The sequence below is a fragment of the Melanostigma gelatinosum genome, assembly GCF_949748355.1.
Source record: "Melanostigma gelatinosum genome assembly, chromosome: 6".
NCBI classification, from domain to species: Eukaryota; Metazoa; Chordata; class Actinopteri; order Perciformes; family Zoarcidae; genus Melanostigma; species Melanostigma gelatinosum.
The window spans coordinates 9703710-9729446 of record NC_136639.1 but is presented as its reverse complement, the minus strand read 5'-3'; the positions used below and the strand labels follow the sequence as shown (position 1 = coordinate 9729446).

At 43.6% G+C, this 25737-nt stretch overlaps 1 protein-coding gene across 2 annotated transcripts; it reads left to right on the top strand.

Annotated features, from left to right (window-relative positions):
- The first annotated feature begins 257 nt into the window (after positions 1-257).
- Positions 258-25519, top strand: dock5 (dedicator of cytokinesis 5). 2 transcript variants are annotated; one of them, XM_079269554.1, is made up of 51 exons: positions 258-399; positions 5427-5510; positions 5749-5789; positions 5872-5927; positions 6203-6299; positions 6439-6587; positions 6707-6842; positions 6955-7112; positions 7481-7562; positions 8126-8255; positions 8911-8983; positions 9896-10038; positions 10191-10316; positions 10433-10557; positions 11031-11129; positions 11333-11405; positions 11528-11631; positions 11858-12038; positions 12374-12471; positions 12578-12667; positions 12904-13004; positions 13139-13273; positions 13367-13478; positions 13813-13883; positions 14123-14229; positions 14395-14531; positions 14966-15061; positions 15253-15351; positions 15643-15813; positions 15937-16037; positions 16122-16180; positions 16434-16588; positions 17412-17497; positions 18191-18347; positions 18471-18511; positions 18593-18683; positions 18822-18941; positions 19198-19287; positions 19788-19892; positions 20118-20259; positions 20826-20907; positions 21020-21104; positions 21285-21371; positions 21452-21628; positions 21827-21910; positions 21998-22135; positions 22369-22541; positions 22746-22869; positions 23105-23264; positions 23510-23628; positions 23758-25519. In XM_079269554.1, exons 1-51 carry the CDS (start codon positions 357-359, stop codon positions 23857-23859), a joined length of 5595 nt encoding a protein of 1864 aa, XP_079125680.1. In that variant the 5' UTR covers positions 258-356; the 3' UTR covers positions 23860-25519. The 2 variants fall into 2 exon arrangements, with proteins under 2 accessions (XP_079125680.1, XP_079125679.1); XM_079269553.1 differs by having other exon boundaries at positions 22725-22869.
- Positions 25520-25737: the final 218 nt, after the last annotated feature.

Here is a 25737-nt window from a genome sequence, read left to right as displayed (position 1 = left end):
GTTCATTTGAGGATTGATGAGGAATGGCTACCGCTACAGTTATCGATTGACTGGTGTCTAGGGCAAATTAAACAGCCTCACGGACGAGCTTCCTGGAGGGTAATGAAACGAGTGTCTGTGGTGTAGCGTCAGTGTGCGGGACTCGTGTTGTTGTTGTGGGGGTAGTTAAGTTTGGGATAGTTCACGCCTATCCTCTCCTCTCGTCTCCCAGCCGTGTGCGCCCTCCTCTCCCCTCCCCGTTTACAAGTCATGATGGCGGAACTGTAGACATCGAGACGAGCAGGAGTGCACCGCCCGTCCTCGTTTGACAATTGTATATAGTTATTTATTCTTTCAGCTTTACTTCTTCCCCCGAAATGACCCGCTGGATCCCTACTAAAAAAGAGAAGTACGGAGTCGGTAAGTTCTCATATGTAGCTCTCCGTGTGTTTTGCTGGTGGAAAGCTCGCCGAGTGAACTCCCAAATAAACTTCAAGGGAATGGACACTCTGAAGTCGTGAAACACAAGTTGTTGGAGACTTTAGCTGTTGTTGATACATGGCGGGTATCGGAACCGAAGCCCTTCTGGGTTTTTGCAGACTTTTTGTTGTTTTTTAATGTGACCGAGAACTCGATATTCACCTTCCTTGTTGTCCCGGGGACTCTAGATGTTTGGTTGGAGTGCAGTAAGAAATTACTTGTGTAACTGTCCATAATAGGTGGTGAGGAAAAATGGAAAAGAGCCAAGAGTTCAATGAGCATTCCAGTCATTCTTGTGCTGAACCTCGCTGAGCTGACTCGTAAATGAATCCTCATTTTGCTGCTGGCGGGTCCCCTGAAACCCACCCGCGAGGACTCCTGTAGGGCCCCACATGGGAGCCACTGCTGCGACTGAATGCATGTCAGATAAGAGAGCAGCATTTACATAGACACTGTCAGTGTTGCTTAGTTACACTCACCCTTAACTGTCTGTCTTTTGAGGCTATAAAGCACATTTTTTTTGTGTTCTACAACTTGCAATAAGGTGTGGCCCCCTCACATTTATGAGTGTGTGTGTGTGTTTGTGGGCTCACTGCATGCATGTTCATGCTATCAGGTAGTCCTCCACGCCCTGAAGGCAAATCCGCACGACTTATAGTCTCTATGAGAAATTCCATTCAGGTTTACTGTAATGACTGAAATCGTCAGCACAGGTTGGCTGGTCACCGGCACTGACTCACCGCTAAATCTGTGCCACAGACTCTTTTACAGACAGTGGTTCCTGGTGTGCAGTAGATGCGATGGACAAGAGGAAAACCCTGCATGTGTGGCTCTAGTGAATGCACCTTTTGTATGGCGTCGGTCTGGAGTATGTGTGAATCGTGCCTCGCTCTAACCTGAATCCTCTCCCGGCTTTATCTTTAAAGAAAGTGTTGTGTGCTCTGTTGTGGCCAAAACATTTTTAAGCCACAGAATGCAGGTGGGCATGGATTGCTGTGCTGCTTAAACACTTCCCACTTGGGTATGACCTTGTGATAGCAGCTGCCGTTGAGGATTTATTTTCTTTTTTTGTGCGTTAATCTTTTTAGTTCCCAGTGTGGCGTTCAAAAGTGTTGCTCTGTGTGATTGTGTACACTTTGCCATTCGCCTCAGAAACGGGGCAGGAGTCACTAACACTGTAATCCTTAAAATGCCATCGGACCCTGTACAAGGTCTTACATTTGTTAATCCGATTAGCCAACCTAGGCCGTGCTCAAATACAGGCAACTACATTTTGAGATGAACGAAGAGTTGCAAGGTCTCTGACAATATCAATTACCGGTATATCTCGCGAGCTAATAGGGAAATGCGGATAAAATGGGGCTTAAGATATCAACACAATCTTTAATGGTGAATTCGTGACACCATTATAGATAGCGTGCTAATTTTTACGTCCTTAAGAGAAGCACTAAACTAGATGAAGCTATTTTTATTGATCGTGTACATGAACAACGTTACACATTGGTGGTCAACTGATGCCCTTGTCGAATAACAGTAATCCAGGAAGTTAAAGTGGAAGTCCACTGATTTTACACATCAAGTGTGTTAACAGGTGTTGTAGAACACTGTTGAGGTACTCTGCAACAAGACACGTTATAAAGCCTTTAGGGTCTCTACAGGGAGTCACTGAAGTAGGCTAAACATTGGGCCATGATTGGCTCCCAAACAAGTTGTGATGCCCTAAATCCTGCTTGTATGTACACTTTGTCAACTCAGTGCCAAACTCAGCATCCAATAAGCAAAACACATTTTTGAGTTGCGGGGGACTGAAATATTTAGTTGGTTGTGTTGACCACATTTGATCCATTGCAGCAAAGCTGTGGAGTGTACATGTTGTGTGCTTATGTTGTACAATAATGTACTCATAATAATTGCAATGACACTAGCAGCACTACTGCCTTCTATAATGACCTTGAAGTTTTCTTCAGGGAACTGCCATTCAAGCCACCGAAGCCATAAAGACTGACTTATGCTTGCACTCACTGTGGTTGTGTGAAAAGGGGTTTTCAAGTACCACAACTTCAACTTTGTAACATTATGCAATAAATAACAAAAAGCTTTCCTTAAAATGATCAAGAGCTTAGAGTTGTGTTTCGTGCTGTGTGGGCGTCTTATTACCAAAACAAACCTAAAGCTGTTGAGATTTGCGGCCTCCATACATCGCGATCAAAACATCCCAGTTTGGTGGTCTTGCCATATCTGATCGCTGGCAGTATGATAAGCATTGACAGTGTTCTGATGGACTGACCAGATGGTTGGATGGTCAGTCGTGACTTTTTAAACTCGGACACATCATTTCAGAGTAGTTCTTTAGGAACCTGGAGGAAGACATTGGTGCTTTTCTCCTTCAGGCAAGGCAATTGTAATTCTCTTGGCAGCAAGCTTTTAACCAGAATTAAAAGATGATGGTCTACTTCTATCCCTTTTGCACCATTAGCTTTGAACTCAAGAATTAGCTTTCTGATTTATGGATAACCTATAAGGAGTTATTAGCTGGAGCACACTTTTAAGAGCTACAGATCGTCTCAGGCTGTCTAGACAGCAGACGGGAGGCAAAAGGGTTTTCTACTGAAGCCTTAATGTTTGGAAACGTCCTGCCTGAGGGGAACCGGTTCAAAAAACCAAGTTTAATAGACTTTCTTTTATTTCATCACCAGTTTTACAAGAGATATATGAAAATCACTGAATGGTAGCTGAACTTACTGAAGACAATTAGGAATTCATAACAAATATACTTTCTGCCTTTCATTGATTTGAAACTAAAATACTGCTCGTTTCTGGTGTGGTGATTTCTCTGTTTAGTAGGTCACATGTTTTGCTTACAAGCTGCACTGTATAGCTAAAATGATGGCTTGTTAAATCAGAGCTTGTTTCTGGCTCTATGATTTTATTCCCTTCGTGATTGAAGGTTTTTCCTTTAATCCGAATTCAAAGACTGATTGCTAGGCTCTATCTCGCATCATATTGTTTGTGTGTGTGTGTCTTATCGTGTCCATAAGTTGGAATAGTTATTTATGTTTTGCTTTCACATCCAGTCAGTGACGACAACAAAGGATTCTCATTGAAACGTGTTGACTTTGATGAGCTGCCAGCAGCTGCTCAAACTCTTCAGGCGTGGTGTTCTTTAACTGTTTGCGAATCCACTTCCATGATAAATCGTTTCGAGTGAATCGGGCTGACTTTGATTTAACATTACTATGCACATTAACTTGCACCTATACACAGATTGAGGCTTTTTTTCTGAAATTGGCCTCAGCGGCTTCAGGCTGAGCATTTGAGAGGAAGCTGCGGTGTCTCGGAGTTGCACAGCTGAGCGGTGAACTGTTGCTTTTAGTTCAGACAGTGGGGCATCGCAATGCGCTCAGCCCGGTGCCTGCCATTGGCATGTTGCCACGCTTCAAGTTGGTGAAGGGACCATTGTCACTCTTGGGCATGACGAGAGGCAGACGTCATTTCTCCAGCGTTTCATTCAATATTCCTCCGGCTTCACAAATCGTTTCTTGGTGAAAACAAATTCACAGCGTGTGTCAGTAGCTTGTTTTTTTAAACCACACAGGATGCTTCTGTTAGCTCTCAAGGCCTGGGCTTTCTGTTTGTTTGGTCAGAAGAGATACCAAAACTGTGATGTGCAGAAATCAACATTTTTATTCAAGGAGGGAAAAAAACAAAGCAAGAAAAGAGTCTTTGGTATTATTTCTGAACCCATCTCTCACAGAAAGGCGTCATTCATGTGAAAACTGTGCAGGTGATATCCTAACATAGCCGGCCTGGGTCTAAGAGCTCCATGAGCTATAGTTACACAAACGCAGTCTTAACTTAAAAATGCAGGATTCCCTGTGGAGAGATTTCTGCCCGGGCAACTGTGTGTTATGGAAAGCTGTAAAAATCTGTCCATGAGGAGGTCGTCATGGAGAGAGAAAGGTTGAGCTACATTTAGTGTTTTCTCAAGTTTTGGTATTCAGACTGAGGTGCGATAAGCCGAGCCAGTTGAAGCGTGCTGTAAAATCTAGCCTCCAGCAACAAGCATGATCACCATGCAAGTCAGGGCAGAGTTCAGCTCATAGTTCCTCTATCTGACTCCAAGAGAGGCTGCTTGCTGTTGCGGCGGCTCTCTCAAGTCAAGACACAGACCTTTGCTACAGTATTGTTTGCCAAGGTTTCTCTTTTGCAATTTCTGTGCGGTTGTGTGTGTGCTTGTGTGTGTGTGTACATAGGTGTGTGTGTGTTTGTGTCTGTGCATGCACAGACGTATTCTTGTTTGAGCCCTCCCTTGTGTGTCCTGGTAAGAGAGTTGGAAAAGGAGAGCCTCTAGGAAAGCTGTTTGGTTAATACAAGTGAAGGGAAGGGCTCGCAGGTGAGCCAGTTGGCAGGAACACAACCTGCAGATTGTAACTATTGACCAAAGGCCACAGTGGTATGATGATATCAGATATATAGAGGATGTGATGCCATCGCTCCTCTTTGTTCTTTTACTCTGAAGTTGTCTGCTCCAGCACTGTCCATTTACTGTAACACTGCCTCAGGGCATCTGATTTCATTAAGAATCGTCAAAAGGCTTTAAAGGTTTGAGTCACACAGGCCGGCTGCACACTTATTCAGCCTGCTGTTTCAAACGGCGGTAAGATGAGGAATAAATCAAAGATGAAGATCCTCTTTGCTTGCGAGTCCAGGTTCTGTGACGAGGGTGAATTGCTTTCTTCAGAAACTGAAAACCTCTGATCCAGAACCTTTTTTTAAAAACAGACTTGCTCCTCTGTGCAGTGAGTGATTGAATAGGGATTTGATGGTTTTTCTTAACCCACTGGACCGTGAGTATAGGAACAAACTCATCATTCAAACTGTCTGCCGAAGTCTTTTCTTTTGTTGACAGTGTTCATTGAATGTTTTGTGTTTTTGTCAAAATGACATGGTCCTACTTTGTCCCTCAGCAATCTACAATTATGAGCCCAGTGGGGAGCAGGAGCTGTGTCTTCAGGTGGGGGACACGGTGCACATACTTGAGAAATTGGAAGGTGAGCGAGCCTGAACACACAACAGGCCCTGACACATCCCTCTTTTACTTCTCTAAAGCAAGCTGCCACAGGAACTGAAATGAAATGTTGAACTAACCTGCGCTCGACGTGCTATGCATAGTAATGCCAATTAGTCTACAGCACTGTCCTCCTGACAGGATGGGCCGCCATCACTCCTGTCTGGTCCCCTGCCTCTCCCTCACTGTCACATGTTTCTCTGTTAATAATATTTCCTCAGGCTGGTATAGGGGCTACAGGCTACGCAAGAAATCCCAGAAGGTAGGAACATCATTAGCTCTCTATTATCCTATAACCAGTGCTGTTATGTATGCATACTGATTTTGCCTCATTGTTTCCTCAGGGCATTTTCCCGTCTTCCTACATCCACTTAAAGGAGGCGACGGTTGAGGGAACAGGGTGAGATCACATATCAGTAAACATATGATCATGATGATAATCCACTTTGCTTTTGGTTTGCCGCCCCGCCTTGTCATTTTCCAATAACGTAGCAGTGCACTTGTAATTACCATAAGTGAAGATTCAGTAATGCTCTTCTTGGCTGTGTAGGGAAACCATCCAACTATTTATCATGTATTAGAAATGCACTTGAGTCTGTCCACATTATGTGACATGATCTGTGAGCGATGAGCCACTTTTCCAGTGTCTTGTTATTCTCTCCTTGTGGCTGGTAGCCAAAAGGAAATAATTATTCCAGCGGACTTGCCCCTGGTGCAGGAGCTCGGTGCAACTCTGAGGGAATGGGCACAGATATGGCAGAACCTGTACGTGGTATGTGTGGTTTGCCTCTCTCCTCTCAAGTTTCTAGCACACTCAATCCGAATCGAATTCACTTTACTTTGACTCATTTTTGTTTTGCTCCATACCTCTGAAGGATATATATATAAGTGTGTACATCTTTATTTGACAGGCGAACAAGACGATCCTGTTCAGGGGTGTTCAGCAGATGGCCTACAGCCTCATCGAATATCGATCTCAGATAGTGTCGGGAACGCTGCCCAAGGATGACCTCGTGGAGCTCAGAAAGAAAGTCACAGCAAAGATTGATTACGGAAACCGGTATGAATCCTGCTGCCTTCTTGTACTGCAGTGAATTTCCTTGTGACGTAGACACCATTGTAAGGTTTTATTGTGTCCGTAAACTCAATGGACACTGTTTGATCCTCTGTGCTGCTCAGGATTCTGGGGTTGGACCTGGTGGTGCGAGATGAAGCAGGAAACACGCTGGATCCTGACTTGACCAGTACGGTCAGTCTGTTCCGGGCACACGAGACCGCTTCACGCAGTGTCGATGACAGGATACAAGAAGAGAAGGCAGGATATTTTGATTTAGTCATACTATCAGTCACCATTTTCCCCAAAAATAGTGATTCATTTCAAATAATATCTGTGTCCATGCGATGCCTGGGTCTTTGCTTTTCTGCAGACGCGGCAACAAAACCTGGAAATGAGGGGTCAGACCATGTTCAGTACAGTACACACCTACAGTCTACTCATGAACCTGAAGAACTTTGTGTGCAACATCGGAGAAGATGCTGAGCTCCTCATGTCTCTGTATGACCCCGACCAGTCTGAATTCATCAGGTTTGCTCCTCACTTTTCTCCTAATTCCACAACTGACCTCATTGCTAAGTCCCGCCCCTTGAACGCAGACTGGTCATAGCTTTGACTTTTCATCCAGGGACGTAACACCATTAATGATGGCTGCATTTCTTTTAGTAATTGCCAAGCATTACCTGTCTGCTTTGAGAAAGGTCTATAGGGATCAACGGATTCTCACATTACTGCTATTCAACATATGCACTCATCTTTGAATTCTCTTGACACTTTGGATTTGATCTGGTAAGACAGATAAAATAATGCAAAGTTTTCACATTAGCTATTTTTGTATTTCTCCTGATGCCTTTAGATAATATGATATCTAACTGTGATTCTTATTTCAATTCATGCAGTGAGAACTTCCTGGTGCGCTGGGACAGTATGGGGATGCCTAAAGAAATTGAAAAACTCAACAACCTGCCGGCTCTATTCACGGTAACTGAGTCCCAGGCCGCTGACTGTATTCCCCCTGCTTCAGATTTGAACAATCCAAATGCTGCCTGGATTCTGTGACAAAGAAGACAATTTGCTCCCGAATCGTTCTTAATTTTCTGAAAGTTTTTACTGAATAGCTCATATTCACGGCACATCTTTGAAAATTTGAATACGATTGCCTCCATTATGTTGCTGCTGTTTATGTTGACGGGTTACGTCGACACAGTCAGTAGTTCCATCCGAACACGGCATTGTGTTAATCTGCACGTGTGCGACCAGGAATAGTGGTTCAGAATGTGATGAAACCACATTCATCAGCGCAAAGAGCTGAAATTGAATCATTATATTAACTTCCTCAACGCACACAAGTCAAGACTCATTTGACTGGAAAAAGATCCAGATAAATGAACACATAAAGATGCTGGAAAGTGATATGTTTAAGGGTTTATTACATGCTTTCATCCTGTATTTGCACATAATAACAGGCTGCCTTCTGTATGTAATGCACCTTATCACTTAATATGCCATAATAAATCATCTTTATGGTTGTCCTTTGCATCCAGGACCTGAGCAGCAGTGACTTGATGAGGCAGCGGGTCTTCTTGGTGTGTCAGATCATCAGAGTGGGCAGCATGGAGCTCAAAGAGGGCAAGAAACACACTGGAGGACTGAGGAGACCATTTGGTGTGGCTGGTGAGCTGCTTTTCAAATGGCCTTATATTTGTTACAAAAGTCGACACAACAAACTGAACGCCACTCCTTCATGGTGCTATAGTTGCATGAATAGTTCCGTGGAGGTGTGAAAATGAAGGATCCGTGTGCCAAATCAAATGAGAACACCTGCTTCTTGACCCAGAAAATGCCTCCACTCTGCCTTGGCAAAGGAGTCGGTGGAAATTGGTTTAGCGCCTGTCTTTTTGTTTTTGGCCGGATCATTAGTGGATTTGATGAGGAATGGTTTCCTCTGGTGTTCCAGCAAATGGACTGAAACCAGAGTACGCTTCACTCAGAAGTCCCATTTTTCTTATCCAGGAAAGAAATAATTTCAAAATCACTTTTGGAAAAAAAGCTGGGTGGAATAATCAATTCAAAGGCATTTGCAAGAAGGAGATCAAGAACCCTCAATATGTTGTGCTATGCTGGCTGACTGTCTTGCCAGGCAACAGGTGAGGGAGAGCCAACACCTTGCTCAGCTTCTGTTTTACAGGTAGAGGAACTATCAAAACTAGTGCATTCCTGTTTTGCTGTTGCTTTTGAACAAACAAAAAAAAAGGCATTGCATCTGGTGAATTAGCTTATCTTTGACAACAGTCTGCTGCCTTACTGTGACGCTCTCTTGTCATTGCAGTGATGGACGTAACAGATATCGCCCATGGCAAAACAGACGACGAGGACAAACAGCATTTCATCCCCTTTCAGCAGTGAGTCTTTTAGACGGTGTCGCACTTCTTATACTGATAACGGACCCGACCTTGTTTTCTAATGTCAAACAAAAATGACAGAAAAAAAACTTGAACAAGCCTTGAGTTGTGTTTGCTTACTGTGGTACATCTTTTTCAAGGACAGATGTGAAAAAAATGGAGCTCTTCTCAAAGACATTTTCATAGCACCTGCAGAATGGGGGTAGAAGAGCCCCAGAAATATCTTGACTGATACTTGACATCTAAACCACATTTTTACCTCTACGTGCCTCTTCTCACTGTGTCACAGTGCACTGTGTCTTCCTGAGGAGGTAGAGACCAAAAAGTTTTTGTTGGATAGAATAGTTTTTTTTCTAACCTGAAATACAAAGGCCTCATTTTGTATCTTGAGAGCTAATAATCCAGACTAAAGCATAGTTTCTGTTTGCACATAGTTTCCTGAGTAAAAGTGACGTTTCCTGGACATCCAATTCTCTGCTCTTCAATAAATGCTAATTCTCCAAGTGTGTTCCCTACAAAGGACAAATTGTATCACAGAACAACCTGTGAAGCTCTCTAGCCATGACGAATCAATTTATATTTCATTAGCACTGAATGACTTATTTGCCACTGCTAATCATGTACGGGATGATCACAAATAAAAAAAAAGGAATGTCATGCTAAATTAATTTCCCAATGAACAATAGAAAAGTGTATCTTTCTAAGATTAAAAGAACAACAGAACACTTTATTTGACAGCTTTTCTCAGTTGCTAAAGCACATTTTTTGAAACACTGCTACCACATCAATCCATTCATATTGTCCCTGTATGATGATTATCATATTGCAGCGCCCCTGTCCATTTGTTTGTCACCTGTCAGACACGTTTCCTAACACCTGTTTCCTGAACTCGTCCTGATGCTTTTCTCTCAGGATAGCTATGGAAACCTACATCCGTCAGAGGCAGCTCATCATGTCTCCGCTCATCCCGTCTCGAGTCATAGGAGAGAACGAGCCGCTCACTGCTGTCTTCAACAAAGTCATCGCGACGCGGGAGGTCAATCACAAAGGCCAGGGTAAAATGAAGTGCTCAAAGACAGAGTGTTCCCCTGTGATGTCAGAGGGGAACACTCTGTTTTGAGGGGAATAAAATGATGTGCGAGAGGTCTACAGGGTGGGTCCGTTTTGGTGTCTGCCTCATTGAATTTCTTTACATGTTTGCGGACAGGGCTGTTTGTGACCCTGAAGCTCCTCCCAGGAGACCTTGCCCAAGTCAGGAAGGACTACCCCCACTTTGTTGACCGCAGCACTGCTATCGTGAGGAAAATGGGCTTTCCGGAAATCATCCTCCCAGGTGGGCATTGCTCTACAAACACCGCGGTCACGTTCATTTGAATTGCTCACAAAGCCGTGACATGGGTTTATGAATTCTCAGCACATCCGCCTGATCAGCTGTTGTCCTTTCTCCAGGAATCGTGAGGAATGATATTTACGTAACATTGCTGCAGGGAGAGTTTGACCGTGGTAAAAAGAAGACCCCGAAAAATGTAGAGGTCATACTGACTGTGCACGACGATGAAGGCAATTCCATGGAGGTAAAACAGACTTGTGAATGCATCGCTTCATCTTCATTTGTTTCTAATTAAGCCTTATGTGACCAACTCTGCAACCATCACCTTATAACAACTCTTGTAATTCTACTTTGAACGCTGTATTTTTTAGCCGGGCTAGCGATATTGTTGGTCCACCACTTTGGTCCCATGACGTTTTGTTTGACTTGAGATTATGAATCCTCCTGACTTTGGGGATCCCTGACTTTTCCCCTGGCTTTTCCAGGAGGTTGACATTTGTGGTTTTAGGTGAAATGTCTAACATTCATGTGTCTCTTTGACTTGTGATTGCCAGATATTTCCTTTAGCTCCATCATCGGATCAAAATTCCCACTTGTCTTATGTTTTTGACTAAATACCTGCAAAACGAATGGCATGACACCAGCTTAAACTGTACGTTGTATTTAGTGCTTTAGTTCCTATCATGCAAACTAATCTCTTTTCCTCTGTTTCTGTAGAAAGTGATATTTCCTGGGGCCGGTTATGATGGCATCACAGAGTACAAATCTGTCATTTACTATCAGGTGAAGCAGCCTTGTTGGAACGAAACGGTGAAGGTAAGCTCATGTCAAGGACCCACGTGTGCAGCCCAGTGCTTTGACCATGATATCTCGTGTTTAATTAGTTCTTCAATGAATTCATCTTGCAGGGAAGATATTGACACAGGGTGTGCTACTCATACAAATCAGAGAGCATGGCTTCTGTATGTATAATCCTGTATTCACATTCATTCCCCGGCCTTTTCTTTCCTTCCTGCAAGGTGACAATTCCAATTGAAGACGTCTGCCGCTGTCACCTGAAGGTGATGTTTCGACACCGATCCTCCCAGGACTGTGAGTGACTGTGTCTTATTTGTATGACAAACACCCCCGTGTAATCCTGCCACCGTGTTAAATACAGCTACAGTGACTGTCAGTGGGTCTATTCCAATCTTATGGTTCTGTGTATCCTTCAGCTCGGGACAAATCGGAGAAGCCTTTCGGTATGGCCTTCGACCGGCTCATGAGAAGAGATGGGACCACGCTGAAAGACGGCAGGCATGAACTCATCGTCTATAAGGTACCGCTGCAGGGTTGTGGTTTTGCATGAAATTTGATTCGCTGCACCGATCTTTAAAATAAGCATGAGATGGTTTTGATCTAATTACACCAAAATGGGTGTCTTGAATAGCTGACAGTGGGTAGATGGATTATGTACAAATCTCTCCTCAATCAATAAATATGAGATTAGATCTCCACCGATCAATAGCCTTCATGATTCATTCTCCATTTTATGAATTTCGTAGGTTGATGTGAAAAAGACAGAGGATGCAAAGGTTTACCTCACCTTGCCAGCGACTTGGGCTGAAGTGGCGGAAAAGGAGAAGCAAACGGGGAAGCAGTTCCACCATTCAGGAGTGATTCCTGTGACTAAAGACAGCTTCCAGATCGCCACGCTCACCTGCTCCACTAAACTCACGCAGAACGGTACCGTAGGGAGACATTTCTATTTGTCCCAATCGTCCAGGCTCTGTCTTTGTGATACTTAAAAGATGTCCTGTCACAAGTCGTCTTTATGAAATGAAACAGATTCTACAGATAAAGGGGTGCAGTGCCACCGTCATTTCCTCCCCCTAGATTGCCTTGAAATTAATTAAGATGACCTTTGTTCCTAATATGTTGCTGATATGTGTGGATGATGATTGATGTCGATCTAATTAGGTTCAGATTGACATTTTAGGCTTTAACCACAATATTGTTAACTGATGTTGTGTCAGAGGAAGTGTTGCTCCTGCTGAATGTGTTCTGGCGTGTTTTTCCAGTGGATTTACTCGGCTTGTTGAACTGGCGGTCTAACCCTGAAGATCTGGACCAGATTCTGCAGAGGCTGATGGAGGTCGAGGGGGGGGACATTGTCAAAGTGGGTTCCGCTGCACTGAATATGCAATGTGCTGCAATAGTTCCTATATGTTGTACGATGTCCTTTTTAACGGCACTTTTGTAACCGCTTTCTGTTCTCTGCACAGTTTCTCCAGGACACTCTTGATGCCTTGTTCAACATCATGATGGAGACCTCAGAGAAGGACACCTATGATACTCTGGTGTTTGATGCCTTGGTTAGTTTTATTTTTCAGGCCACAGGGTCAGTGAGTGATGTGATGTGAGTTGCTGAACAAAAACAGACCATAGATAGCATCAAAAATGGGGTTTGATATTATAATAGATTTTGCATGTGGATTATAACTTTAATGGGTCACAAGTAAAATGTGGTTGGGATTCACTGATATTCAGTATATGCTCTTTTAACTTGGACGTTGCTCTAATTCTGTTTCCTCCTCTTGTCTACGACCAGGTATTTATAATCACACTTATTGGCGATATCAAATTCCAGCACTTCAATCCGGTCCTGGAAACCTACATCAACAAGCACTTCAGTGCCACTTTGGCTTACATGTGAGTCTGCATTCTGTATTTCCCACCTTTGATCGCTTACGCCCCTTCACACCGTTTATTTTTAGTCGACCTTTTGCTCTTCTTCTCCACCCACGCCCAAATTACTTTGACGCCTGACTCATTCATTTTCTCAGGAAGCTAACGAAGGTGCTTAACTACTACGTGGGCCACGCCGAGGAGCCCGCCTTATCCGAGAGGCTCTACGCAGCCCTCAAAGCTCTCAAGTACCTGTTCAGGTTTATTGTACAGTCCCGGGTCCTTTACCTCAGGTATCAGAGGCGCTCCCTGCACAATAATCCACTTTTCCCTCTCATGTTATAAGGATGACTTCCTTTGATGCAATGCCTGGCCTTTATTCTCAGATTCTATGGGAGCAGTGAGGATGGGGACGCTTTCTTCAACTCCATTCGCAACCTTTTCCTGTCTTTCAACACTCTCATGGACAGACCGCTGGACGAGGGAGTGAAGATCAAAGTAAGTTGAAGTGTGTGCCCAGAAGAAGTTTTTTTTGTATTTTACAACTGAAATGCATGCGGAAACATTCCAAAGAATTCCCCAATTTATAATTTTGTAGCTTGAAAGTAAAAGTAAAATGGAGCAGGTCAGTTTTAGCGTTGTGAATGGCTGCAGTAGTGCAGCTGTGGTCATGTGTTATGGAGAGGTTATTGAAAGGTTTTACAAATGACTTGTAAAAGAAGTGTGGGCTCCCTGTTGGCAGTCTCTAAGGTGAAGAAAAGCTTGTTTTACGAGAGAATAAAAAACATCCCTGTGCTTCAGTCTGATGAGACTTGATTCTTTGCTTTTTCAGGGAGCAATATTGAAATACCTCCCCAGCATCATTAATGACATCCAGACTGTGTTTGATCCCGTGGAGCTCAGGTAACTCTCCAGAGGCTTTTTCACAGCAGGAAATGATAATTGCCTGGCTCAGTGCAAATTATAAGATTTACTTCTGAGTCAAGGAGGCGTTATTCTCAATTCTTGCTGCTGTAACATCAACCTGTCATATATGCTGCTCATTAGTCCTTCGTGACAATAATTACTCGATGTGAAATGTGAATACCCTTCAAATTGTCACAGCTGCTCTTTTGCCTGTTTTCTTTGCGTTCTCTTCTCAGCGTTCTCCTAGCGAAGTTCATTGAGAGCATTCCTGACTCTCAGCTCGTGCGTCAGAAGCTGGGCTGCATGTGTAAAATGGTGGAGAGTGACCTTTTCAGGCAGTCAGGTAGGAGTCCTCGAGGCTTGAAAACCACATAATGACATTTCACACAAGATGAAGGGGAAAAGAACGCTCTGCATCACACCTACAAGTTTGTGAGATCAGCTCTATTCGAAGGAAATGTGCTGTGTGATCCAATCAGGACAGTTTTTCTCTGCTCTGTTGCTGCAGATTGTCGAGATGTGCTTCTGCCACTTGTTACTGATCAGTTGAGTGGGCAGCTGGACGACCACTCTTGTAAACCAGACCACGAGGCCTGTGCCCAACTGCTCAGCACAGTGTTGGACAACTTGGACCGCAAGGACGTGGTGAGGAGTCAGACTTCACCTTTAAACACACAGAGTGTATTTGTTTAAAGGGTCGGTACACAGGAAAACACATCAGCTTGGTATTGTGAGTATAAGCAGCCAAAATGAGTTTCCTCCACAGGGTGGCTGCGCTCACCCTGGCTGACTGAGGTAGAGAGCTCAGACCTCTGTGGGGACCTCAGAGTAAGATTGCTGCTGTTGTGCATGAAAAAGAACCAGTTGAGGTGATTCGGGCCTCTTTTTTGAGGTTTTCTGGGGCAGTCCAACTGGAAGGAAGCCCCGGGGCAGACCCAGAGCGTGCTGGAGGAATTACCGTACATATCCCATCCCATCCCATTAGAGGCTGGTAGCATGACATGTTTGATACTTTGACGCAGGTCTGTGTCGCTTTGTTTCAGCTGGAAATTGTACCTGAGGCTGTTCTGTCTGTGCAGGGTCCAACCAGAGGGCACGTTCAGCTGATAATGGAGCGGCTACTCCGCAGGGTTAATCGCACTGTCATCAGCATGGAGAGATCCTCCCCTCTCATTGTAAGACACAACTTTGGTGTTGCAGCTGAAATATGTCCTTGACGACTACGTCCTCAGCATTCATTTCATCGACCAAACCAAACATACTGCTTCATCAATCTTTTAAGAGTCATAGCAAAACACATCAATAGCACAAATGCAAGAAGAAGCGTGTGATATCATGTGAGTGATCGTTGACTCCTCTGCTGCAGGGCCAATATCTTGCCTGCATGACGGCCATCCTGAAGCAAATGGATGACATGCATTACGCCCACTACATCAGCACCTTCAAGACAAGACAGGATATCATTGTAAGTGTCCTGGTTCCTCCCCTGTTGGCTACATCTTGTCCTGAAAGATCCCATCAATAACAGACATTGTACCACCCAGGCCACTTACTGCTCCTAAAGGGAATATTGATTATAAGCATTTCATGAACGGACTGGAGTGACATGATGGGGATGTCAGTTGGTCCCCGCTATGCCAGTGGAGCATAATGCGTGCCTGACATGTGGCAGCGCTGCTTTAGATTTGCTTAGTTTGGATAAAGCGACAGTGTGCATACGCTTGCAGTAAATATTGTATTCCCGTGCGTCCCTCAGGACTTCCTCATGGAGACATTCATCATGTTTAAGGACCTCATGGGAGACGTCTTCCCCGCTGACTGGATGATCATGAACCTTGTGCAGATGCAGGTCTTCCTGAGGGCCATCAACCAGTACTCGGATGTCCTCAACATGTATTTTTTGGACCAGGCACATTTTCAACTCCAGGTGTGTCTTCGTCCTCCCCCGCCTGGGTAGAGGTTACATTTCTTATTTAACACTAAATCAAAAGCTAGTGTTATGAGAAGGTAATTATGGTATTAATATTTGAAAACCCTGCTCCCCTCGCAGCTGTGGAATAACTACTTTCATTTGACTGTGGCGTTCCTTACCCACAAGACACTGCAGCTGGAATCCTTCTCTCAAGAGAAACGAAATAAGATACTGAACAAGTGAGATCATTTACAATTCATCAAAAAGATAATTTAAATAGAGAGAACTTAATTTAACAGTCCTTTGATTTAAATTTGCCACAGATATGGAGACATGAGGAAGACTATTGGGTTTAAGATCAGAGATATGTGGTACAATCTCGGTGAGTATTTTGCACCATCTGATAATGCTGCTATTATCATGGAGTTTGTGGCATTGTTTATTCAGTGGCTGCCAGTAATGAAAGGGGAATAACAAGACAATATTTTTTATTGTCCGGTTTCGCAGTGTGTTCTTGTTTTGTTTACCACATTATTAGATTTGTCCTCTGTTTGTTGAGAAATGACGATGCAGCTTATTGCCTTCTCCAATCACACTATGATATTTCTGTGTGATAATGTTTCGTTGTCCCTCAGGCCCCCAGAAAATGGAGTTCATCCCAGCCATGGTCGGGCCCATTCTGGAGGTCACCCTAGTGCCGGAGCCAGAACTGAGGAAAGCCACTATCCCCATCTTCTTTGATATGATGCAGTGTGAGCACAACTTCAACCCCGGACGCACGTTTGAAACGGTAAAAAGCTACCTCAGAATTTCAGTTTGGTTTGAATTCATTACATTACAGTCATTTAGCAGACGCTTTTATCCAAAGCGACTTACAATAAGTGTATTCAAGAGAACTGCTGGTCACCAGAAGTCATAAGTGCATCTCCTTTTTTGAACAAGCATCTAAGAGCATAAACCAGAGCAATAGTACAGTGCAGAAACAAACGAATACAATAAGTGCAGCAAACTAGTATGAATACAATCAGTGCTGAGTGGAAGGCTCAGGGTAGGCCTTCTTGAAGAGGTGAGTTTTCAGCCTGCACCGAAAGATGGGCAGCAACTCTGCTGTCCTGACGTCAGTGGGGAGTTAATGCCACCACTGTGGGGCCAGGACAGAAAACAGCCGTAGGGACCTCTGAGCGACGGGGAAACCGATCTGCCCCGAGGCAGCAGAGCGAAGTGGTCGGGCGGGGGTGTAGGGTGTGACCACGGCCTGGAGATAGGAAGGAGCTGTTCCTTTCACTGCCCTGTAGGCGAGCACCAGAGTCTTAAACTGGATGTGAGCTCTTACAGGGAGCCAGTGTAGAGAACGGAGAAGGGAAGTTGTGTGGGAGAACTTGGGGCAACAATTCAACTGAAGCCGCTCTCAGGCTGAGTATGACCACATGCAATGAGTATGACCACATGCAATGAGTATGACCACATGCAATGAGTATGACCACATGCAATGAGTATGACCACATGCAATGAGTATGACCACATGCAATGAGTATGACCACATGCAATGAGTATGACCACATGCAATGAGTATGATGATGTGTCCTTTTTTTATTCCCCTCTTATCTTTACAGTTTGAGAACGAGCTGATAACAAAATTGGACCAAGAGGTGGAAGGAGGCCGAGGGGATGAGCAGTACAAAGTCCTGCTGGAGAAAACGTGATGCAGAATTGAATGTTTTTCTTAACTCGTAAAGTTGTTTAAAGGGATATTTCAGATGTTTTGAAGTGGGGTTGCATGAGATACTTATCCATAGGCAGTATATCACCTACAGTAGATGACGACCAGCACAACCTTAGTTTGGATAGGCTGACAGGAGTACTGGCAAGGAAACAATGCATTGCTGTGGACAGGGGCAGCAGCAAAATGTACTTTAGACACCCAGAAAAATATTGTTTATGGTTCAATATTTTAGCTGGTGCCTTTTCTTTGCTTTTGTGCTGGTACTCCTGTCTGTTTCTCCGAACGCCATCTACTGTAGGTAACACACTGACTATGGACAAGTACTTCACACAACCCGACTTCAAGCTATCCATTTCTGTCGTACAAATGTGTCTATTCTGTGTGATGAGGAATTCACATAGGAGTGCTTCTAAAATACAACAAAGGCATTTGTGATTGTGTTTTTCAAAAAGTCCTCAAGGAGGCATAAAGGACAAGACAGTATGTTAGAACAGTAAGCAACCTCTAATCAATCGATTAATAGAGATCAATAGAGACCAGATTTTACTATCTCAAAAAATTGCAGAAAACATATTTTAAGGAAAGACAGGCGTTTGGAATACTGATAAACTAGAAATAGCCCTTTACAGCTAGCTGCACTGTAGCTAAATAGTTTGTTTGTATGTGCAGGCTGCTGGAACACTGCAGACGGCACAGATACCTGTCGCAGTCAGGAGAGGAGCTGGCTCTGCTGCTGAGCAGCCTGCTGGAGAATCTCCTGGCCTACCGCACCATAACGCATGACGAAAGCCCCGAGCACCGCATGAGCTGCACTGTCAATGTGCTGGTATGCCCTGTGCCTCTATTTACAAAAGGCTTAACACCGTTTGTGCATGCACACAAAGCAATGACCTGTGCTTCAGAGTAAATGTTTTCAAGAGTATGCAATTAAGATGTTTTTCTCTTGTAGAATTTCTACAAAGAAAAAAAGAGGGAAGACATTTACATCCGGTGAGTCGGAAAGAGACACGGAGCATCTGATCCCTGGACCAAAGGGGTCACTGTGTCTCACTAATGTGCTCTTGTAACCAGGTACTTGTACAAGCTGCGAGATTTGCACCTGGACTGTGAGAACTACACGGAGGCCTCCTACACTCTGCTACTACATGCTGATTTACTGGAGGTCTCTGACACCTTCATGTCTTTTTTTCACCTTTATAAAGATCAGATTCTTTTTGTGTTTGAGCTATTTAACCCTTGCTTGTACTACCTGCTCCTAAATATTCACCTGCAAGTTGAATTTGGTCATTTGTTTCCCCAGTGGTCTGACAAACCCTGCGCGCCTCATCTGATACCTGGAGATGGGCAGCATGTCTGGACCCAACAGGAGCTGAAAGAGAGGCTCATCCAGGAGATGATATGTTATTTGGACAAGGGCAAGGTCAGTATGAACTGCCACCGCACGTGAACTGGTGACAAAAGGCCAGATTGCCATAGAAGTCAGCATTGTGAAACTGGTGGGGAAGTTACTTAAGCGCTATGTTGTGTCAGTATTCAAATCTCTCACTGGCTCCCCCGAGGTGGTGAGGTGGGAGTTTCGCAGAGGAGCCAGATGGCAAAGTGTAGCCTGTGCTCCTGTGTTGTTGTGTTTTTGTTTTATGTCCCCTTTTAAGTGAGCAATGCACATGTCTTTTCAGATGTGGGAGAAGGCCATTGAGCTGGGCAAGCAGTTGGCCAAGATGCACGAGAGCCACATGTTTGACTTCATGGAGCTGAGCCAGCTGCTGGTAAGAGGACGCGGGAATAGTAATTCAGCCTCACAAACAAATGCTCCTAAAACCTCTGAAAAAGGGATGCTGTATACACTGCTATGAAAACAACCGAAATTATTTTATTTTATAATACCTCATTAAGATTATTGAAATTCGTCTGATGGGTCATAGTGGACAAGAATTGTGTTCCAGCTTGTACAAGGCTGAGTGCCCTTGGTTGAGATGGAGAAGAGATATGTTTACTCATGGGTAAACCACAATTGTGTCTGCTGATTCTGTGGAGTTTTGATCTGTTATGAAGAATCGACTTATAAAGTATCTCAGTATTCAGTCCGACGGTGCTCCAGTTATCTTTTCTCATAATTACTGAAAAAAACGATCGTAACCACATTCGTATTTTGAAGGTGTTATTGGAATCCATATATTATGAATGCCTTTTTTAACCACTAACGGACTATTTACAACACACTGTGTATGGATTCCAGTCTTACCATCTCCTTTGTCCTCTCTCACAGAAAAAGCAAGCCGGGTTCTATGAAAATATAATGCATGCAATGCGGCCACAGCCAGAGTACTTTGCTGTGGGATATTATGGCCTTGGATTCCCTTCTTTCCTCAGGGTGAGGAAATGATTTCCTATTTCAATAAATAAAGACTTGCACGGTGCTCATGTAATGATCTGGCTTTTTTTGTGCAATAATGTCGATGAAGCCGAAAACATACAGTCCTGTCACGGCGCTGCATAAGCACACCTCTCACGTATTCATGGAAAATAAGCTTGATTGTAATTTAGGCTATTTTTTGTGTGTCATTGCTTGTGTTTTCACTGAAATGTTGTGCTACAGAACAAGATGTTCATCTACCGAGGCAAGGAGTACGAGTGGCTTGAAGACTTCAGCTTAAAGCTGCTCTCTCAGTTCCCCAATGCAGCAAGGATGACCAGCACAGCGCCCCCTGGAGATGACATCAGCAACTCCTCGGGACAGCGTATCCTTATCTCATTATAATAAGCCACACAAAAGCTGTTTGTTTCTTAAGCAAGCATAGCTCAAGGGAATCCAGCGAGGTTAACATTTTTGGTTTCATGTGCACTATCTTGACTACTACTAGATGAATTGTTATGACATTTTATATACACATTTGTGTCCCAAAAACCGACCTGGAACTTTTCATCTAGTGCCATCATCAGAAAAATATGAGAAATATTGCAAAAATAATGACACTCACATCATCTTTTAGCAGTTTTTTGTTGCTAATCGGAAAATGTTAGCATGCTACAATGCTACATTAAAATGTTCTATTGATGTTAAACATGGAAAACATTAAACCTGCTAAATATCGGCACGTTAACATTTTCATTGTAATCACGTTTGCATGCTGAAGTCAGCATTGTTCACGGCTGTGTACTCGGTAAAGAGTGAGACAGAGCTGATGGAATGGCAGTCGACTTGTTGGACAATTACAGATGCAGAAATATAATCCTAATCAATGCAACTTTGCTTTGTCTGCTTCTTCACACTATTCCTGGTCTTATCCTTAGCTGAACTTCACAGACATCCAGTGCTTTACTGTCAAGCCTGTTCTCACCGTGCCGCTCCAGTTTAAAGATAAGGGGGTTCCAGAGCAGATATTAAAGTGCGTGACTGAACACTTAAAGGCTGATTTATCGTCTCGTGAACATCTTTTGGATTTATAGTTCTCTAGTCAAACTGCTATGTCACCGCTGTCCTTCCCTGTTCTTTTGCAGCTATTACAGAACCAATGAAGTGGACCAGTTCAAGTATTCCAGGCCCTTCAGGAAAGGTGAAAAGGATCCAGACAATGAATTTGCAGTGAGCAATTTTTAAATTTACTTCAAAGTACTAAGCTGATATGTGTAAGCACACACACCCATAAATAATAATAGAAAATAATAAACAACCCAGTGTCTGCACATGCCTCATTCTGAAGATCAATAAAGGCATTAAAATGTCACCCTTTCATACTTTATTGGTATTTATTCTGCCCTACAGACCATGTGGATCGACAGAACAACGTACATTACAGCCTATCGCTTCCCAGGGATTCTGAAATGGTTTGAAGTCAAATCCGTCTCGGTGGTAAGAAGCCAACTTGATGCTGAAACATACAAAAAATGTAAATTATTGTTTTTATAATTGATTACGATCCTGATGTGCAGGAGGAGATCAGTCCTTTGGCGAACGCCATAGAGACCATGGAGATGGCCAATGAAAAGCTGAGTAACCTCGTGCAACAGCAGGCCTGCGATCGCTCGTTGTCCATCAACCCACTATCCATGATGCTCAGCGGCATTGTTGACCCCGCTGTCATGGGCGGCTTCTCCAACTATGAGAAGGTTTGACTTTATTTAGTTTAACTAGACAATGTGTAAATCATGTTTTCTTTAATGGCCTCAAGCCTGTTTTGAGCTACAAAGTTGTATTCATACGGGACCCGCAGTGGCCTCTTTGCTGTGGAAACCTGTTCATTGTTGCTTGCAGCAGAGTTTCCTTCAAAAGCTGCCCAATTTTCATCCTGTTGTCATCCTCTTCAGGCATTCTTCATAGACACCTACATCCAAGAGCACCCAGAGGACCAGGAGAGCATTGACGTCCTTAAACAGCTCATCGCCCTGCAGGTAAATCCTTCCGCCATCATTGTCATTGACACTGGCCTCAAAGCAGAACATGTTTTGCAATCCTTAAGTGCCCCTCTTCCCCTCTAGGTCCCTCTCTTGGCAGATGGGATTCGCCTCCACGGGGAGAAGACGACTGAGCAGCTGAAGCCCTTGCACAACCGTCTGGTTACTTGCTTTCAAGACCTTCGGGAGAAAGTGGAGAAGCATTACGGCGTCATAACCTTGGTGCGTTGCCAGCCGCAAACTCAATTTAATGTAAGAGGGTGCCAACGTAAGCTATTGGCCCTCTTGCCTTCCTATCAAACGCTTCTCATTCAAAGCAGAGTGTACGTAATATCAGCGCAGGACCATAAATCTTCCTTTAGCCAGTCCATTGCGACCCAGGTTTTGCCTGTCATTGTGCTCCTCCTCTGCCAAGGTTCCCTGTTGATGCTTAATCCCATTTGTGTGTGTCCCAGCCCTGCTCTCTCACTGAGAGGAAGAAGAGTCGCGTGGGCTCTGCAGTGATGCCCTACATCCTGTCCTCCACCCTGCGTCGCATGTCTACTGTCTCAACCCTCTCCAATGCCTCCTCAGGCCTCTCCAGCGGCTCTGCATCCTCCGATGGACCCTCCTGCATTTCCTTCCAAGAGTCAGTCCCCCGCATCCTCTCCTAACTCCTTGCTTCCTTTTGTCTACCTTTCCCCTTGTCATTCTGTTGCCATCACAACAGAGACTGGTTCCTTCAAATGCGGATTTTTTTTCAAATCAAAATGACTTTATGGTTGTACTTCTCTCTGCATCTCTTTCTCCGCCCCTGATTATTCACAAGCAGTTCCTTGTTGTCCCGTCCCAGCGATCGCAGGGCCTCGGTTTTGTCCCGTTCGGAGGAGGACAACAGGATTGCTAGAAAAAACAGGAAGGAATGGAGCGTCAGCAAATCCCAGGTCCTACTGGAGAGGCAGTCAGATGCAGATGAGGTAAGGCCTCATGTCCAGGTGTTATTTACATATATATATATACATATATATATAAATATATATATGTATGTATGTTCTGCTATTTTCATTTCCGTGACAGCACACTTCCCCTCAGGTAATTGTATAATCTCTTTACAAGACCATAGTTTCTGTTACTCAGTTGTGAATTGGGAGTAGCTCCATTTTACTATTTTATCAGGAAGTCTACATCTTTGCTTTCCTGTGTTCATTCCAGACTCCTCCAGAGAAGCAGCAGAGACCCAAGAGTTTACAATTAGGGGACCGACGGCTTACCCTCTCCTTGTTCCATGGCGTTTCATCCCAGCTCAGCTTGTCTAACCCTCTCAGCCCCCTACCGGCCTCTCCACACACACCTCGCACACCACGCAGCTCCAGTATGTCGCAAAAACACCACCGCTCTGACAAACACTGCATTGCATGCCATCATTTTGGTTTCACTTAAAAATATGCCTTGCACACAGAAAAGGAAGAATACCTTGCAGACTAACTTTGTGTCAGCACAGTTTGGTCATGAGCCCTAATCAGGTCACACACACACACACACACACACACTCACACACACATATATTCACAGATGCATGCGGTCTGAAATGCTTTTCTTTCTTCTCTCCTGCGGTAGGTTATTCATCGCTTCTCAGTGACAATGATGTCAATACCATAGACACCCCAGGGACCCCCCCACCCATGCCTCCGAAGAAACACCCGCACGAGATTGACAACCCCGGGTTCCCTTCAGAGGTACATCTGGTTAGAGAAAAAAAAAAAACCCCTTCCTAATGCATATTTGATGGCGTGTAAATGTTAAAATATTCTGTTTTTATTATTTTTATTTGAAGTCCTAACATGAACTTCTCTCTTTCCCCACAGTTTACTCCTCCGCTACCAATGAAAGTTGAGAGCAAGCCTCCCCCTCCGCCTCCGAAAACTCGGAAGTCGATGTTCCCCATGTATGATCACACCCCCCACTAAGGCTACACATACACGCAGGCTTTAAAGTTTCACTAATTCCCTGATATTGCTGTGATGAAAGCATTGTTTGGCATTGTGGAAACACCACAGTAGGGCACAGATGCAGGACCATCCAAATGAGATGTATGCAAGAAAAGAAATCTTTCTGATGAAAGTCACTCATAATTCCAAGCAGTCCTTTGTTCTCAAGCTTTAGCTGATGTTTTGTTTTTAAGCCACAAGGAAGATTATATTGTATGTGGGGTTATTGTCATAAGAGGGTACTACTGTGCAAAAATGCATATATGATTTTGGGTACATAAGGCCAGCACATCCTTGGATTCAGTGTGCTGTTTAAGAGTCAATGAAACATAAGATGCTTTTTTCTTTCTTGAAGAAAAGTCAGTATGCTGTACAGACGTTATCAGTCGCAGGGGAAACAAATGACCAATGCTGCAATGTAATATTTAGCTTTTATGTGCTGGAGTAACACTGGATGACTTATTTTCCCCCAAGCTGTTTACCGTCGTTCCATATTTTAACAAGCGAAAGCTGCATTAGATACATATCGAACTTGATCAAGCGCAGGGAATACAATGTACAGAATGTAACTGTTGAGTTTGAAGTGTCGTTATTTTGTGTGTAAGATTATGATCAAACCAATTTTCCCAAACCACAATGTTTTAGAGACACTGGATGGCATTAATGAATGTGTTGAAGATTATGCATTTGTTTTGATGTTTATTATGAACTGAATGCTGCAACTGATTCTTCCAAACTGCATCACGTTGATGTTGGTGTTCAGTGGAAGTAGATTTTTCCTGACAGGGATAGTTTGACATTGTGGGAAATACGCTACCTTGCCCGAGAGTTGGATGAGAAGATCGATAGCACTCTTACGTCTTTATGGTAAATATGGAGCCAGCAGCCGCTTAGCATAGCATAGCATAACGACTGGAAACAGTAGGGAACAGCTAGCCTTGCTTTGCATAAAGGTAACACAATCTGCCTACCAGCACTGAAGCTCACTAATTAACATGCAATATCTTATTGTGTATTGCAATACGTTTCCAGCCTTTATGCTAAGCTAAGCGGCAGCAGGCTCCAGCGATTTACTCTTCTCATCTTATTCCCGACAAGAAAGTAAATAAGTGTGCTTCACAAAATATCAAACCGCTCCTTCATAGAACCCTAAACGCTGTATGGTGCAAGCATGAATGCCTTTGAAGTTCACTTTAGTTTTGTATTTCAGGTCTTGATCTGCAGATTTTTGGATCTATTCATTATTGAAATTTAAATTATTGCTTTTCATTATTTTTTAATATTCCCATTGTTCTGCACACACTGTGTACAAAGATGTTTTTGTGCAGCATCAATTCAGTCTAATTTCAACATACTGCGTTACTGTGCGCTGCTTACATTTTTATAAAAAGACGCAATACAATTGATGTGGCCTCAGAGTGCTAAAACTATGCATGTAAACTCCTTTGAAAAATGATCAAATGTCTGTTTTATTTTCAGATCTTAAATTGTTTCACAAGGGATTTACTTTTTTGTACGGTACACATTTCTTGACGAGCATCAAATACATTTTATACAAATAATGCCTCAAGAGATATACCATATAATTATCTTTTTTATGAGCAAGCTGTTGACTGAACAAAAATAAAGAATTATTAAAAGACCAGCAAATTCTTGGTGACATTGATTGTTTTAGAAAGGAATCTTCTCCGTCTCTTCTCCAGTCCCGTCAACACCGATTGCTCTCTGTGCCCTCACTGGAACTTGGCGTCATTTGGACACTGCTGATAGCGTGAAAAACAACCGATTCAATTTCAAAACATCCTGGTATGGAACTGGTGATTTATGCATTTTCAAATACACTACAGGTGTAGGTAA